The sequence below is a fragment of the Ahaetulla prasina genome, chromosome 10 (genome assembly GCF_028640845.1).
Source record: "Ahaetulla prasina isolate Xishuangbanna chromosome 10, ASM2864084v1, whole genome shotgun sequence".
Taxonomy (NCBI): Eukaryota; Metazoa; Chordata; class Lepidosauria; order Squamata; family Colubridae; genus Ahaetulla; species Ahaetulla prasina.
In genome coordinates this window covers 32,801,270-32,817,789 of record NC_080548.1, presented here as the reverse complement: position 1 = coordinate 32,817,789, position 16,520 = coordinate 32,801,270, and the positions used below count along the sequence as shown (strand labels likewise).

General features: G+C 47.5%; 1 protein-coding gene across 2 annotated transcripts; it reads right to left on the bottom strand.

The window, feature by feature from the left end:
* Positions 1-45: 45 nt before the first annotated feature.
* CAPNS1 (calpain small subunit 1) lies at positions 46-16,036 on the bottom strand. Of its 2 annotated transcripts, none has more exons than XM_058196034.1 (11): positions 15,887-16,036; positions 11,395-11,595; positions 8,025-8,058; positions 7,464-7,553; positions 6,846-6,903; positions 6,050-6,114; positions 4,844-4,912; positions 4,637-4,715; positions 3,911-4,027; positions 2,514-2,572; positions 46-1,827 (listed from the first exon to the last, which is right to left on the bottom strand). In XM_058196034.1, exons 2-11 carry the CDS (start codon positions 11,553-11,555, stop codon positions 1,801-1,803), a joined length of 759 nt encoding a protein of 252 aa, XP_058052017.1. In that variant the 5' UTR covers positions 11,556-11,595; positions 15,887-16,036; the 3' UTR covers positions 46-1,800. The 2 variants fall into 2 exon arrangements, with proteins under 2 accessions (XP_058052017.1, XP_058052016.1); XM_058196033.1 differs by lacking the exon at positions 15,887-16,036 and adding an exon at positions 15,060-15,204.
* Positions 16,037-16,520: the final 484 nt, after the last annotated feature.

Sequence of the window (16,520 nt, the reverse complement as noted above, 5' to 3'; positions counted from 1 at the left end):
TCTGCTGGAGAAGGTGCTGAGCAAACAAGACAACAGAGGCACAAGGATTCTTAATATTATGCAACATTTACTCCTGTTGCTAATGAGCTATTAGAAAACTGAGCATACATAGAGGAGGCAGCCTCTAACCCTGGGGGGCCTTTGGAGGTTGGGGAGGGGGGCACACAGAAAAAGATCTGCCAGCAGTTCAAAGAGAGGACATCGGCCCCACTTAGAGATTGCAAATGATTCATTGCAATATATATTTTTGCCCACCTGAGCAAATTCTCTCTTTGAGCCGGCAAAACCTTTTGCCAGAATTCGGGGATATTTCCAAAAGGACTATTTGCAAAAGCCCCCTCCCCCCTCAAGTCCGCCTCACATTTCCTAATTTTAGGCAGAGAGGAAACAAAACATCATTCATGACAATTTTAAGCCAAGGATGGGTCTGAATCCAGAAAAAAAAAAAAACCAGAAAAAATGGGGGGGGGGAATTTGCGGCTTTCTAGAAGTTTCAGGAGCCTCTAATGTTATTCTGAGTCCCTTCTCTGCCCTTCCCCCCAAAAAAGGGGAGAAACCAGGATTTATAAACCCACAATGTCCAACATTTCATAATCTGACAGGTTCATACACACCCCAACACATTTTAAAGGAAACCAATTCTAGAAATACTTCCCATAAAATTTGGAGCTCTCCTTCATATACCTGGGCGTGTCCAATCTTGACAACTTCGAAGACCTGTGGATTTCAACTCCCTGGCTGGGGAATTCTGGGAGCTGAAGTCCTCAAGTCTTCAGAGCAGCCAAGATTGGCCAGCCTGCTTTACAGACCTTCAAAATTCATGCATAATATTGGCACGTGACAAAAAGTGCATTGCTCAGAAATTCGCATGGTGCAGCCACAATGTGTGCATTAAAGATGCTGTGTTTTTTTTTTTTTAAATAGAATTCAAAAGCTAACTTTGAAGATCCTGAGCCAGGCCTCTATTGGCAGCCTGAGGGGAAAAAAAATAAAGGACAAGCTGTCATCTATCCGGATTATTGAAGTCGCTTCAGCACTGGTTCCCTCAGCTGCTAAATTATTGCTTTGTAAAGTCCTACCCAGGCAGAGGGCGTTGGGGATTTTGAAAGGGGGAAGCAGCTTCTTTTGGGGAGGGGTGAGAAGAGGTGGACGATGACCATCGAGCTCACCTCATCCTATTCCTAATGCTCCTGGTTGGGAAAAAATGCGAATGAGGAAGGTGGCTGTGGTCACTGGCTCACAGTGTCCGTAAAGAAATTACTTTGGCCCCCCATTTGCAAAATCCCTTACACACTCCCCCCCCCCATATATATACAAGGGATCTGGTTTTGCAAGGTAAGCCGATCCCTCCATCACACACGGTTCTTCCAAAATGAAACTTACAAAAAACAAAAAACCCTATCAAATCTGCATGGCAACATTCGAATTCCAAGCTGGTTTGGGAGGGGAAAGGGAGCTTTCTCTTTCAAGAGACACCCCCCCCCCCAAAGCCGCCATCCCCACTCCTGGAGCTTTGAAAAGGCAGCAGCATAGCAAGTGAAGAGCCAATGCGAAAAACCAGGTTGTGGCTTTTACAACAGGGATTAAAAATTGCAATGCAAAATAAAGAGTAAAAACAGGAAGTTTCTTTGTTTGGCTTTCAGGAAAGGAAGCCGAACCGCAGAATAGCATCTTCTTAAGATTTTCTCAGGCTGAAGACGGGTTTGCCAATGGGTGACGCCAAACTCTACATCACTCCAGGAGGGAATTGGGGATGGTAGAGGAAGTGGGGGTGGTGTCCTCGTTGACGGCCGGTGGCTCTTAGGAGTACATGGTGAGCTGCAGCCACTGTACCAAAAAAAAGGAGAAAGAGAGAGACTTTTCACCTTCCAGATTCCCCTCCAAGTTTCTAGTCCTCATGTTTTGCTCCTCCCTGTCCTTTCTTTCCTCTTTGCATCCCTGTTACAGGGGTCGCCAAACTTGGCAACTTTAAGACTTCTGGGCTTCAACTCCCAGAATTCCTCAGCCAGCCATGTGCCGATGGCATACAAACGTTCTCATTTATTTACTTATTAAATTTCTGTGCCATCCATCTCCTCTACAAGATGACTCTGGGAGAAAGAAAGAACGAGAGAGAGAGAGAGAGAGAGAGAAAGGAAAAGGAAAAAAGAAAGAAAACGAAAAAGTAAAAGTGAAAGAAAGTAGAAAAGAGAAAAGAGAAAGAGAAAGAAAGAAGTAGGAGGAGGAGGGAGGGAGGAAAGTAAGAAAGAAAAAGAAAGTGAAAGAGAGAAAGAAAGAAAGAAGTAGAAGAAGGAGGGAGGAAGGAAGGAGGGAGGGAAGGACACCCCCTGCTCTAAATTATGCAAAGAAAGAGAAAGCAACTTTGGGGTGGGGAGGGGAGAGGGCAGAATCCTACTTCCTGGAGCCCTTCCCTTCAAAACTGCCTCTGACATCTCCTGGCACATTTTGGTACTTGCTGAAAACTCTTCCGCAACCGCAGCTTGAACACAGCGAGAGTCAAAGCTCTTTCTCACCTCCTTCAGAGTCACACGGATTTGCCCACTGCCATCTCGGTCCAAAGATTTGAAGGCACCTAAAAGAAGAAAGCCCGTGTTGGGAAATTGCCAGCTAGGCTGGAAGGGGAAGGGGAAAGTGGGAGGGGGGGTCAAGAGCGAGCTTAGTCTCAAGTCCTTGCGTAGCCGCAAGAGGCACGAACGTGACCGCTCCCATCAGATCCAGGAAGCCTTATCTGGTCGTTCCCAGGGGAAGGAGAGGAGTTCGGGAAGATTCTTGTAAGATAGGCAGAGAACAATAAAGTTGCTTTCATTAGCTGTTGATGAGTGGCTCTGGTTGCTTGCGCCCAAGGACGACTCAGCCAGAGTACAGAAGGAAGGCACATCCTCTGCCCCCCTTCAGAGGTGTGGCATTCTGACTTCCATAATCCCCTCCTACCACCAAAGCCCAGCCTGGTTGGAGATTCAGGGTGCTGAAGTATAATAACCAAGATAGGCCAGAATAACAGAGTTGGAAGGGACCTTGGAGGTCTTCTAGTCCAACCCCCTGCTGAAGCAGGAGACTCAATGTCACTCCGGACAAATGGCTGTCCAGTCTCTTCTTAAAAGCCTCTAGTGATGGAGCACCCACATGTTCTGGAGGCAAGGAGTTCCACTGGTTAATTGTTCTAATTATCAGAAAAGTTCTCCTTAGTTCCAGGTTGTTTCTCTCTTGGATTGGCTTCCATAGATTGCTGCTTATTCTGCTTTCAGGTGCCTTGGAGAGGAGGTTGACCCCCTCTTCACTGTGGAAGCCCCTCAAATACTGCTATCATGCCATTCCTAGTCCTTCAGATCTGGTTATAGCACAGAGCTTAGGAGCTAATAGGAGGCTTTGACTCATGATGTTGGATTCATAAAACTTAGAATGCAGAACAATAGAGTTGGAAGAGACCTTGGAGGTCATCTAATCCAACCCCCCTCCTCAAGCAGGAGACCCAATGTCATTTCAGACAAATAGCTGTCCAATCTCTCCTTTGAAATCTCCAGTGTTGAAGCATCCACAACTTCTGAAGACAAGCCATATCCGCTGGTTAATTATTCTAACAATTAAATAAATTTCTCCTTAATTCCAGCTTGCTTCTCTCCTGGATTAGTTTCCATCTGTTGCTTCTTGTCCTGCCTTCTGGTGCTTTGGAGAAGAGGTTGAGTCCCCTCTTCTTTGGGGCAGCCCTTTAAATATTGGAAGGCTGCTTTTATGTCGGCCCCTCCAACAGGCACCCCCTGGCTGGGGGAGTCTCGGGTGAGGCTGGCTGACCGTGGGGCAAGATGGCAGTTGGAGGAGAAGCTGCACCGGTGGCATCTGAGCTGGGGTCCCCTTTGGCCCCATGGAGGAAGCAGCAAGGGCGCCAATGGGCACAGCTGCCCCAGCCACTTACGGAACATGGCATCCAGGCGCACAAGGCAGCTGATGAAGTTGTCGAAATCCATGTTCCCGCTCTCGTCCGAGTACCTGCGCACAATCATGGCGTAGAGCTGTTGGTTGAGATGAAAGCCTGGAGAAAAATGGAAATTATTTATAGATAAACCTTTGACTTTTAACAGATTAACAGAGTTGGAAGGGACCTTCCAGTGTTGGGATGCCTCACCTCCCACCGGGCCAGCTGGTCTTCGGGTCTCTGCTATGCATGACCACGCATGCACACGTCTGCGCATTTGCACATTCAGGCATTTCTGCAGATGCATACATTCACACATGTCTGTTCATGCCCATGTTCGCACATGCGCCTTTCAGTTTGAGAATGCACGTGTGCGCAGTTTGGGCACTCGGTGTCTAAAAGGTTCGCTATTACTAGTTTAGGTTCTCCTGCTTGAGCAGGGGGCTGGACTAGAAGACCTCCAAGGTCCCTTCCAAATCTGCTCTGCTCTTTTCTATATTCCATTCCGTTCCATTCCGTTCTTATTCTATTCTATTCTATTCTATTCTATTCTATTCTATTCTATTCTATTCTATTCTTATTCTAGTCTATTCTATTATTATTCCATTCCATTCCATTCCATTCCATTCCATTCTATTCTTATTCTATTCTTATTCTAGTCTAATGCTAAGGATCAGAACGGGGGCCTTGGAAGAATTGGCAGCTGGTTCTGATTGCCCTTCTCACCTGCGGCCTCAAAAGCTCCTGGAAGTTCTCTGCTGCCAATGGTGCCGGATCGGTCAGCGTCATATTGCTTGTAGATGCACTGAGGGTGAGAAGGGAGGACGAGACGCAGGTCAGCTCCTGTCCAGGAGGTGAAAAAGGTCCTTTGGCCAGCGAGACCCGAGGGCCAGACCCCAGTTGCCCCCTAAGAAGGGGAAGCAAATTTGGTACCTGCCACTTCTTGATGTTGTTCCAGAGATACTTGAATTCCTCAAAGCCCAGCTTGCCCGTCGTGTCACTCTGGAGGGAGCATCGTCAAGGAAAACTTGAAGGATGTAGAGGGCCTAGGCCAGGGGTCTGCAAACTTGGCTCTTTTAAGACTTGTGGACTGCAACTTCCAGAGTTCGTCAGCCAGCTGTCTGAGGAACTCTGGGAGTTGAAGTCCACAAGTCTTAAAAGAGCCAAGTTTGCAGACCCTTGGCCTAGGACAATTGTTTGGACCAGGAAAATGTTCTCCAGATACAAGGATTCTGCCCCATAGTACAGCCATGGTGGCTGGGAACAACGGAGTTGTAAACAGGGACCAGGCGTCAGGCTAGAAACCAGGAGATGGTGAGTTCTAGTCCTGCCTTAGGGGTGAAAGCCAACTGGGTAACTGAGCTAATCACCAGGAGGCCATGAGTTCTAGTCACGCCTTAGCCAAGAAATTTGGCTGGGTGACTTTGGGCCAATCACCAGGAGGCTGGGAATTCTAGTGTTACTTCAGGCATGAAACCCAGCTAGGTGACTTTGAGCCAATCCCTCTTTCTCAGTCCAACTCACCTCACAGGGTTGTAGTTATGGAGAAAACAGAAGGAGGAAGGATTATTAGATATATTTACCGCCTTGAGTTATTTATAAAAATAATAAAAGTGGGATTAAAAACTCAGCATGAATGGGTGCCCCAGGTTGGAGAAAGCCGAGTCAAAGACCAGCAGAGACCCAGAACACTAGAAAATCAAGGGGAAGAGGGGAGTTTTTTTGTGGGGGAGGGCAGGAGGGAGGAGAAGGTGGGCTCCTGGGCTCCAGGACCAGCATTTGAGAGTCAACCTCCTTGGGGGGGAGGGGTCAGCTTGGCCACATTTTACCCCTTCAGAGGGTCCCGTCTACCTTAGATTTTTAAATTTTATTTATTTAAGAATTCCTATGGCCACCCAGCTCACTCTCTGACTCCAGGTGGCTTATGAAGATGAAAAAAACATATAAAAAACAATAAAAAGTGATGGTTCCCCCTGTTTTGTTTTGGGTTTTTTGCAGGAACAAAAAAACAACAAGGGAAAGGAGGAAGAGAAGGGAATCAGAAAGGGAAGGAGAGAGACGGGCGTCTCCCCAACCCACTGGCCCAACCTCTTTAGGAAACCCCCTCCCCCCCCCACCAGGCCAACCGCAAAAGGTTACGTCCATCACGGCCACCATGGAACGACAGGTGTCAATCCCAAACCCATCCGTCTTCAAATCCGGATCTGAAAAAGAGAGGAAATTGGCTGAAACTTGTGAGCTTCTTCTCTCAATGGTATTCCACTTGGGGGAAGAAGAATCGGTTGGGATTAGGGGAGCAACCATTATTTGCCTTCTTGGGGGGCTCAAGTAGTTTTTTTTTTCCTGGTCCTTGCAGCTGTAGACCAGGGGTGTGTGGGCGGTCTGCAGCAGAAGAGGGTGTTTGTAGCTCAGGATGGAACTGTGGGGTCCTTGGTGCTCTCTGAGCTCGGTGGTTTTCATGCAGACGTTCCATCACCCAGCTAGCTAACATCATCAGAGAGCTTTGCAGGGAGGAGGATTGTGGGGTCCTTGGCGCTCTCTGAGCTTGGTAGTTTCTTTGCAGACATTTCATGACCGAACTAGGTAACATTATCAATGCTAGAACGGAGAAGAGGAGGAGGAGAACTATGGGATACTTGGTGTTTTCTGAACTTGGATACTTGCAGTCGTTTCATATCTTGGAGACGTTTCACCATCCAACTAAGTAACATCATCAATGTTAGAGGGGAGTGAAGTTTGCAAAGAGGAGGAGCTTGGTGCTCTCTGAGCTTGATGGTTTTCTTGCAGCACTGATGATGTTACCTAATTTGGTCATGAAAGGTATCCTTTCATTCTCCTGATGTAGAACTTTTTGGGGGGACGCACATAGATGAGAAACCACCCCGCCCAGCTCTGAGTCTCTGGGGAGCCCCTAAAAAGTAGTTTTTCTACTTACGTCGAGTCACTACTTTGTTCAGGATGTTCATCAGCTCCGTTGCGCTCACTTCCATGTCCTACAAAAAGAGAAGGTTGGCTTAGAAGGAGCAGGGTCTTCTAAAAGGGAGGGGTCTCCAGCCTTGGCAACTTTACGACTTGTAGACTTCAACTCCCAGAATTCCTCAGCCAGCGAAGCTCCCAGAAGTCCACAAGGTTTAACTTTGCCAGGGTTGGGGACCCCTGTTCTAAAGGGGAGGAGATTCAGATTAGGAGATCGTAGCCACCATTTTGACTTTTTTGACTTTTTCCCCAGCACGCCATGATCAGGAGAGCAAGGGCCTTTAATTTTTTCTGAAGCCACAGATCAGAGTTACGGGTTGAGCAGCCTAACAAAAGGATGTCAATCTGAGATTTTCTATGATTAGAAGGTAGATTCAAGAAGGAAAATAAATGATTCCGATTTCAATACATCCCACCTTTTTTTTTTTTTGCTTTTTTGGGAAATGTCCGAGAACAGCTTTTTAGGGGACCTTTTGAATTGTGACTTTTGCTGTATGTTCCAAGTAGTCCTTGATTTATGAGCCACAATAGAGCCCCCAATTTCTGTTGGTAAGCCATACACCCGCCTTATACTCACATCTCCAGCCAGTTGGGTGAAGAGTCTTCGGAATTGCCGGACTTCCTCACTTTCATTGGCTTCGATGTTGGAAAAATGGCCACGAGGGGGCTAGAGAAAAAGAAAGGATGCGAGAGACCCCCGTTAAAAGAGGCGGACAGGAAACCTCAAATAAGCTGCAGTGGGTCAGGCACAGCAGGGTCTGAACTCGGGTGTTTTCCTGCAGACATCTCATTGCCAAGCTAGGTAATGACATCCATGCCTAAGGAGTGAAGGTTGCCCGGTGGTTTAAATAATAGTATCTTGCCCTGCCGGTCTTGGCTGGGAAGTGGGTATTCTTTCTTAACAGTTTGCTGACTAAAATAAAATATATTTCTCTTCTATGATTGTTCAGTTGGCTGTTGCTTGCTGGGGTGATAGATTCTGCAGCTGCATAGAAGAGGCCCTCCCTCATTTATTGGGTTCACTGGGAGGGAAGGGAAGAGGGGAAGGGAAGGGAAGGGAGAGGAGGGAGGGAGGGAGGAGCCAAGTCAAATAAAGACACATCCCTTCAACCAGGTGAGAAGAGTTGGAGGGGCTTACCGGAGGCTCTGGGTTATACTGGGCTGCTGCTTCACTGGCAGGCAGGAAGGCATGAAAAATAAAGACAGCATTTCAGAGAAATCTCCTTTCACTCTGCTGGCACACATTTGGACACAAACAGGCTACGCAGAATGGCTACAACGACCCCCCCTCCCACCCAACAAAGCTGTTCAGAGCTGAATTGCAAGCTCCTCTTGCACCCCCAGAACAAAAGCAATTGGGCCTTGGGCTTGATACACACAGAACGTATGCAGCTGCCTTAACATGAAAAGTTTCTTGCAATTGTTGCATCCGGACACACCATTTACTGATATAACTGATTTATTCTACTAATAATTCGGGCCATGCTTTAAGGCACTGGTCTCCCTCTCCCTCCCTCTCCCTAACATTTCCTTTTGTCTTTGCAATAACCCTGCAAGGCAGAATTGGAAGAAAACAAAACAAAGACAAAAGCAGTGGGTTCATGGTTATTCCACAAGTGCTTGAAAACCAAAGATCTCTGCATAATATTATTTATTTATCTATTATTCCTCCCAGACAGTCCAAATCCAGGACCAGGGGCTTAGGCCTGAGGTAACAGGTGTGTCCATGTAGTGGAAAAACACACTATTATAACCCATAATAACCACCAACTTTACTTTTAAAAACATGAGCAGAGCTTTAGTCTCAAAGAAATGGCCAATAAGCAGAGGGATCAGTCAGCACCTCCGTACAAGAAGCTCCCTGATCCATCCGAGGAGGGCTGCACTGCGGTCGGAGGATTTGCCTCAAAGGCAGCAGGAAAATTCTAGGTGTTGATTCAGCCGGGTGGGAAAAGGAAGGTGTGGGAACACACACAAGCCTTGTTTGTTTCTCCCTCTTGGCTACCTATCTGCTTGCACAGAGGATGATCTGCTGGAGTGAAAACCACAGGCGGGCTCCCCAGACGTGGCCTAAGAGAAAATGCTGGGAAGACCAGGTGCCAGGAGGCAGAATGGAAGATGAAACCTCGGCCCTGTTCCTGGAAAAGTTTGGTCCAATGGAGAAGGCATCAGGCTAGGAGCCAGGAGGCTGGGAGTTCTAGTCCCGCCTGCATGAAAGTCATCTGGGTGTCTTGGGGCCAATCACCAGGAGACTGTGAGTTCTAATCCTGCCTTAGTCATGAAAGCCACTGGGTGACTTTGGGCCAATCAGCAGGAGACTGTGAGTTCTAGTTCCACCTTAAGCATGAAAGCGGACTGGGTGACTTTGGACCAATCACCAGGAGACTGGGAGTTCTAGTTCTGCATTAGGGCCGGATAGCTCAGGCTGGTAATAGCCTGTTATTAAGAACACCGAAGCCTGCAATTATTGCAGGTTCGAGCCCGGCCCAAGGTTGACTCAGCCTTCCATCCTTTATAAGGTAGGTAAAATGAGGACCCAGATTGTTGGGGGGGCAATAAGTTGACTTTGTAAAAATATACAAATAGAATGAGACTATTGCCTTATACACTGTAAGCCGCCCTGAGTCTTCGGAGAAGGGCGGGGTATAAATGTAAACAAACAAACAAAAAAAAAAATTAGGCATGAAAGCCAGCTGGGAGACTTTGGGCCAGTTCCTCTCTTTCAGCCCACTCCATGGGAAGAACAGCAGGAGGAAGGAGTGTCATGTATATTCGCCACCCTGAGTTATTTATAAATAATAAAGGAGGGATTAAAATCAAATCCATGAATAAATATTGCACGGAAAACCCTGGGAGGGTGCAACTGCTGGGCACTCGAAAAGAGATTTTGCTCCCCAAACTCCATCTTCCCACCAGCCACACTGCTATTTTCAATAACTGAGGTTGAAATTCAACTGTGCAGAAATTTTCCTTGAAAATAGAAAGGGAAGGGAAGAAGAAAAAACAAGTTTCTCTAAACTTGTCTTGGCCACTTTAAGCTGGGTGGACGTCACTGACTGAGGAATTCTGGGAGTTGAAGTCCACCCATCTTAAAATGACAGAGGAAACATTGCTCTACAGTAACTGATCCAGCAATCGTAAGATAGGCCCAGACCACTTCCTGCTGCAGCAGGTCTTGCAGGAAATTATCGCGGGGGAACAGGCGCTCGGGGAACATGGGTATCCTGCACCAAAGTGTCTTCTGCCAGAAACTCCCTGCATTCCCCTCTGTTGCCGTCTGCTGAAGCACCAAAAGCAGAAGGAAATTCCACCCCTCCAGATTGCTCCTTTTTAATACCAATCTGTTATCTTCTCCACACACACCATCTTTCGTGCAACTGGGGATTTCAGCCATCCGGAAATGCTGATCTGAATTTCAACTCAGCATTCTTGCTTGCTGGATGGCGTGTGCATCGTTGTGGCAAGGCTAACAAACCGGTTTGGCTGTAAACAAAACCCCAGCAGAAATTTCTCGTAAAGGGGAGCGCCCAGGGTGTCCTGTGCCGGTAGACCCAAATGCAAAAAAAAAGGAAGCACCTTTGCATAATTTACTCAGCTTCGTTCCTAGCCCTGTTTCCTGAGAGGTACCCAAGTCAAAAGTAGAAGGGGGTGAAAATAAAGGGGGAGTGTGATTTAGGGGGCGGGGAAGGGGTGTGCCAGGTGACAATCAAGGGGGCTGCAAGGCTACTTAAGTTGTGTGCAAGGAGGTCTGCAAACCCAAACTCCAAGCCCATTATCCTGGTTCTTCACCCCGTCTTAAGCCACAGTTAATTCCAAACGGAGAAAACAAGATTGGAGATCTGGTGACTCGTAAGTTACATTCCTTTTCGGGGAAAAACCTGATTATGAGCATAGCTGCATTCAGGGGCCCCAAACTTTACTGTGAGAAGGGGGTCCCCATTATTTCCCCCTTACATCTTCCCACAAAAGATTAAATTGTGGGTCAATACACGTAAGCCTCCACTTCTGGTACAGAAATCAGGTTGCGTGTGAATCTGGCTGGGATGTAGCTTTCTCGATCTCAGCTCTCTCGCATGTTGAGATACACAGAGTTGGGCGCTTAAAGGGGAGAATTAGAGATGTTCATATTTGGCACAAAGAACCTGAAATGCAACGTCTCATAAGGCAAGTTGCTAGTCCATAAGGTGTTTGGCTTTTTTTGAGCTGAGCCTCCATGCTTGCTACACCTCTATGTAAGCAGATCACTGAAAGAAAAGTGGCAACAATGATTTAGGAAACTTCCCTTCTTGGAGGTGTGGAAAGTACTTCAAACTCACCAAATGCGACCAGGAAAATAGCCATTTCCAACCCCTTAGCATTCTAACATAAAATACAAGTGCAATAATATAATACTAAACATTTTCCTATTCTTGTACATCTCCCAGAGTCTCTCTGAGAGTGAGATGGATAGTTCTCCAAAAACCAAAATGTATAAAGTATAAAAATTTAGAGAGAGAGAGCATACTCACCTGATGGCACTGATGACTCCGCCCAGAAATTTCATGGCTCCTCCTCCTTGGCCGCCCCCACCCCCTCCGCCCCCACCCATAAATCCTCCAATGACATTTCCAATATTGATATTTCCACCGCCTCCGCCGCCGCCTCCGAGGAAGTTTTTGACAAGGAACATTTTCAGGAAGTGCTAAGAAATGGGATTTAATGCAGGGGACCTGTAGAGAGAGAGGGAGAGATGGAGGGAGGAAGAGAAGAAGAAAGAAAAGAGAGGGGGGGAGGGAAGAAGAGAAAGAGAGGGAGGGAGAGAAAAAGAAAGAAAAAAGAGAGAGGGGGAGGGGGGAGGGAAGAAGAGAAAGAGAGGGAGGGAGGGAAAAACAAAGTAAGAAAGAGAAAGGGAGGGAGAGGGAGAAAAGAAAGAAAAGAGAGAGGGAGGGAGAGGGAGAAAAGAAAGAGAGGAGGAGGGAAAAACAAAGTAAGAAAGAGAAAGGGGAGGGAGAGGGAGAGAAAGAAAAAGAAAGAGAGAAAGAGAGAGGGAGGGAGGGAGGGAGAGAGAGAGAGAGAGAGAGAGAGAAGATATGGTAAATGATAATAAGTTTTAATATGGTGCAGTACACCTGGAGTTTCTGCCCAATTACTTTTTATGTTAATTCAGTATAGTTACTTATTTGCATGTTGAAGAAAAGAAAACCAGACAGAAATCAATATGCAAAGCAAAACAGGGAATGGTTTTTTAAAAAAAGAAATAGAAAATACGGTGTCTCTAGAGTAAACGCCTCATTTGGAAACCTCCAAATGGAGAAAACTCCAGAAAGAAAGGAGCAGGAAAGTCAAGGCTGCGCAGGGGCCCCTGTTAAAAAGAGGAAAGTTTTTAAAATGTTACAGATCTTTAATATTTTGATGATTCATGACTAAAAATTCTTCTTGTTTCTGATGAAAAAAAAAATGAGTCAATGCCTCTTGGAGGAAGTGACCCACAACTCACAAAAGGCTCTTTAGTCCAAAGAGTTAAACAGAAAAAAATACAATCCTAAAAGTTGCCAAAATTGAGAAAAACTGCTTTGATGGGTAAAAGCTACACAGGAATTTCTCAGTTGCCACAATGAATCCGTCTCCCCTTAATGCATCAGATGCAAAGTCTCATTTTTAATTTTTGGATACACTTTCAGGAAAGTAGCTCAAACTAGTTACAGTTAATCCTCTTGCATTTACGGGGGAAAGACTGGCTTCACACATCAATCACCGGTGGTCCTGGACTTATGACCGGTGGCATAGCGACCATTCAAAGTTATGCCGAACCTCCCTAAAAGGTAGTCACACCCTGGATTTGAAGTTCTGACAGCTGCCTATCCCCACCCTCGACAGTCCTGTGAACTTCATTTTGGGCTCTTGGAAACTGGCCCACATTTTATACTAGAATAGAATAGAATAGAATAACAGAGTTGGAAGGGACCTTGGAGGTCTTCTAGTCCAACCCCCTGCTTAGGCAGGAAACCCTTGACCATTTTATGTCCTGCGGTGACCGAATTTACAATGTTTTGAATGAAGACCAGCCTTTACTTCCCGTTTCCAGAAAAAACACTTCCGGTGAACAAGCCATTTGCTTAACGACTGTGAGGTTCACTTTACGACTGCTGCAAAAAAGGCGGCAAAATTGGCCAGGGTCATGTGACAAATCGCTTAACGACCAGCACCATTCATTCATTCATTCGATAATCCTTCTCATCTAGAGTCAATTTACGGCTGTAATTGCAGGCTCAATAACGGTCGTAAGTTGAGGACTACACATGTAGGCTACAAAACCAACCGGTCAGCATCAAATGGACTGGAACCAAAGCAGAATGGGTTTTTAAAAAAAACTAGCAGAGGGAAAGATTGGTTCAAATCTAGCTCCTCCTAATGGTATAGTATGGATTTCTGGAGTGAGTAAGGGGTCAGACTAGATGATCTCTCAGATCCCTTCCAGCTGAGCTGGTGCCCTTCAGATACATTCCCCAGCCAGTTCCCTCCCCTTGGGAAGACCGGACTCCACTCACCAGGCTCTCTGCCAAGAAATGAGGGCTCCCAATCCCCCATGAGACTCAGTTTCCCCTCCTAGCCCCTTATCCCGGATCCCCCAGCCTGCTAAAGAACCATCAGATGGGTGAGGCAGGGAAGGATCACCAGATGAAAGAACCATTCCCTTCAGGTACTAAACAAATAAACCTGTCATACAGCTCGATTTGCAAGCCAGGGCTTACTCATAGTTTACTCAGTCCACATAGTTCCCTGGGTTTGCAGGTTGCATCCAAGCATGGAGTACCTGCACCATCTGGTTTGCACAAGAAGCTACAGAAAAAGAGAGCTGGTTGACTTGAGAGCCGTTTAGTGGGTAATACAAATTCAGTAACTAGGGTCACTCAAGAAGCAACACTGCAAGAAACCGGTGTTTGTCAATCTTGGTGGGTTTAAAATGGGTGGGCTTCAACTCACAGAATTCTCCAGCCAGCTCTGCTGGTTGAGGAATTCTGGGTGTTGAAGTCCACCAATCTTAAAATTGACAAGGTTGAAAAACACGGAAATAAAGAGAATTTCACACTAGCTCACCAACCTGTTAAGACACAAAAAAGATCGTGTATTTCAACACCATTTCAAATCAAGCCTTTATCACCAAAGCAACCCCGACTGTAGTGTATGGCCACTTTCCGAGTTGTGGACGTCAACTCCCAGAATTCCCCAGGAAGACTTCAATTCCCAGAAGTCCCCTTGTTGGCTGGGGAATTCTGGAAGTTGAAGTCCACAGCTTTCACACTTGGCAAGGTTGACGCAGACTGGGAAGGTAGCCCAAGCAAGCAATCCTATCTCAGAACGGCAATGCACAAACTCCGCCAGGGGTGCGACGGATCACGCTCATGACTCTCGGGGTCCCTGTGGGCACCCAATGGGGGTCACCCACTTTGGCCTCTGTAGGGCTGGCTGCCATTTGCCATAGGCATCTTCTCTCCCCAACCCCCATGGAGATCTAAGCAAGAACAATGGTGGATCCCTTGGAAGATGTTGAACTACAATACCCATCACTCCTGCCCGCTGGCTGTGGCTGATGGGAATTGGGGGGGGGTGTCCAAAGAAATGAAGGACTGTTAGCGGGAGCCCAAGCAAGGACCATGGTAGATCCTTGGAAGCTGTTGAACTACAAAACCCATCAAAACCCAATCCTGGCTGTGGCTGATGGGAGTGGGGGGAGTTCGAAGAAATGAAGGAGTTTAGTTAAGGGGAGTAGAATCTAAACGGGGTTCCCAGGCTGGTATTCTTCGGTTCCCCTGGCTGGGCCTGATGGGACCCGAAGCCCGAGGGCCGTCGGCTGCCCTCTGCGCCCCCAATAAGGCGACGCGAGAGATCGGGAGAAGAGCGGGGGGAAGGCGGCCCAGGAGATCCCAAGAGCAAGAGGAATCTAACCCGGAGGGATCTAGGGAGATCCCTTCTGGTAGGGCGGAGGAGAAGCGATCCACCACTGATCCCGGAGAGCGGAGCGCTCTGAAACTGGTCAGAAGGCCAGGCCAGAGGCGGGCCGGGCAGGAAGCAGCTCTCCTCCCGCGGTCCGGCGAGGGGATCCCGGGAAGCCAGCGGGATCCAGCGCAGAGGAAAGAAGACCCGCCAGCCCCCCAACTCCCGCCCAGCCTCCCCCACCCCCGGCCCCGCTTACCTTGGCCGCCAAAGGCTGCTCGGGGCAAGTGGTCCGGCGGGCGGTGGATCTCTTGCGGGATCTACCACGCCCGGACTACTCACTGCAGCGGATCAGCCGGGGAGCCCGCGGGGTCCTAGCGCCTCCTGGTCTTGCCTGCCGGCCCTTTTGCAAGCGGGCGCCCTCCAGAGGCTCTCCGCGCCTCCGCCCCGCCTCTCCCGCACATCATTGCTGGGGGGTGGGGGGGGAGCCGGGGGGGGTATGCAAAGCGGCGCGGTGGACCAAACCGCAAAAGAGCAGGACCAGCCCTTGGACTCACGCATCTCTTTCATTCCGGAATTAATTAGGCCGATCATTTCTAACTTTTTTTATTTTTTATTTTATTTTATTTTATAATAAAAAAATTTTATTCTAAATTTTTTGTTGCAGAAAATATGACTTCTGCAACAGAATCATCAGTGCTTGGAATACTTTACCTGACTCTGTGGTCTCTTCCCATAATCCTAAAAGCTTTAACCAAAAACTTTCTACTATTGACCTCACCCCATTCCTAAGAGGACCATAAGGGGCGTGCATAAGCGCACAAACGTGCCTACCGTTCCTGTCCTATTGTTCTTCTTTTCTTCTTCCTATATATGTTTATATGTGTATATACTATATAATCTTTTTGTATGATGTTGTGACAAAAATAAATAAATAAATAAATAAACTAGAAACCGATTAGACCAGGGGAGACATGAGAGCAGCAGGCTAGTGTTTGAGGGGCTGCCCCCGAAGGGGGAGGGGGGCTCAAGTTATTTTCCAAAGCGCCAGAAAAGCAGGACAAGAAGAAACGGACGGAAACTCACTGAAAGAAACAGAAGTGTTGCAATTCAAGCCAAAGGCGCCTCTGAGCAGGTACAGAGCGCTGCAAAGACGGAGACGGCCGCTTAAGACCACGGTTTCTCAAACTGGGCCACTTGAAAAGGGGTGGACTCCAGTTCCCAGGATCCCCAGCCAGCTTTGCTAGTGAGCTTGAAGGCGGCTGGACTCCAACTCCCAGAATCCATTTGACTTCACTCCATTCCTAAGAGGTCTGTAAGGGGCGTGCATAAGAGCACAAACGTGCCTTCCGTTCCTGTCCTATTGTTTTCTTTCGTTATATCAATATAGTTATTACTATACTCATACTTATATATATACTTATATATTGTATAATTATTTCATGCTTATGCTTATATATACTGTGTGACAAAATAAATAAATAAATAAAAATAAAATCCGCAGCCGGCTTGCTAGCGAGCTTGAAGGCGGCCGGACTCCAGCTCCCAGGATCCCCAGCCAGCTTTGCTAGCGAGCTTGAAGCGGACTCCAGCTTCCAGGATCCCCAGCCAGCTTTGCTAGCGAGCTTGAAGGCGGCCGGACTCCAGCTCCCAGGATCCCCAGCCAGCTTTGCTAGCGAGCCTGGAGAAGGGTTTCATCCGGCAGAGGAATTCTGGGAGT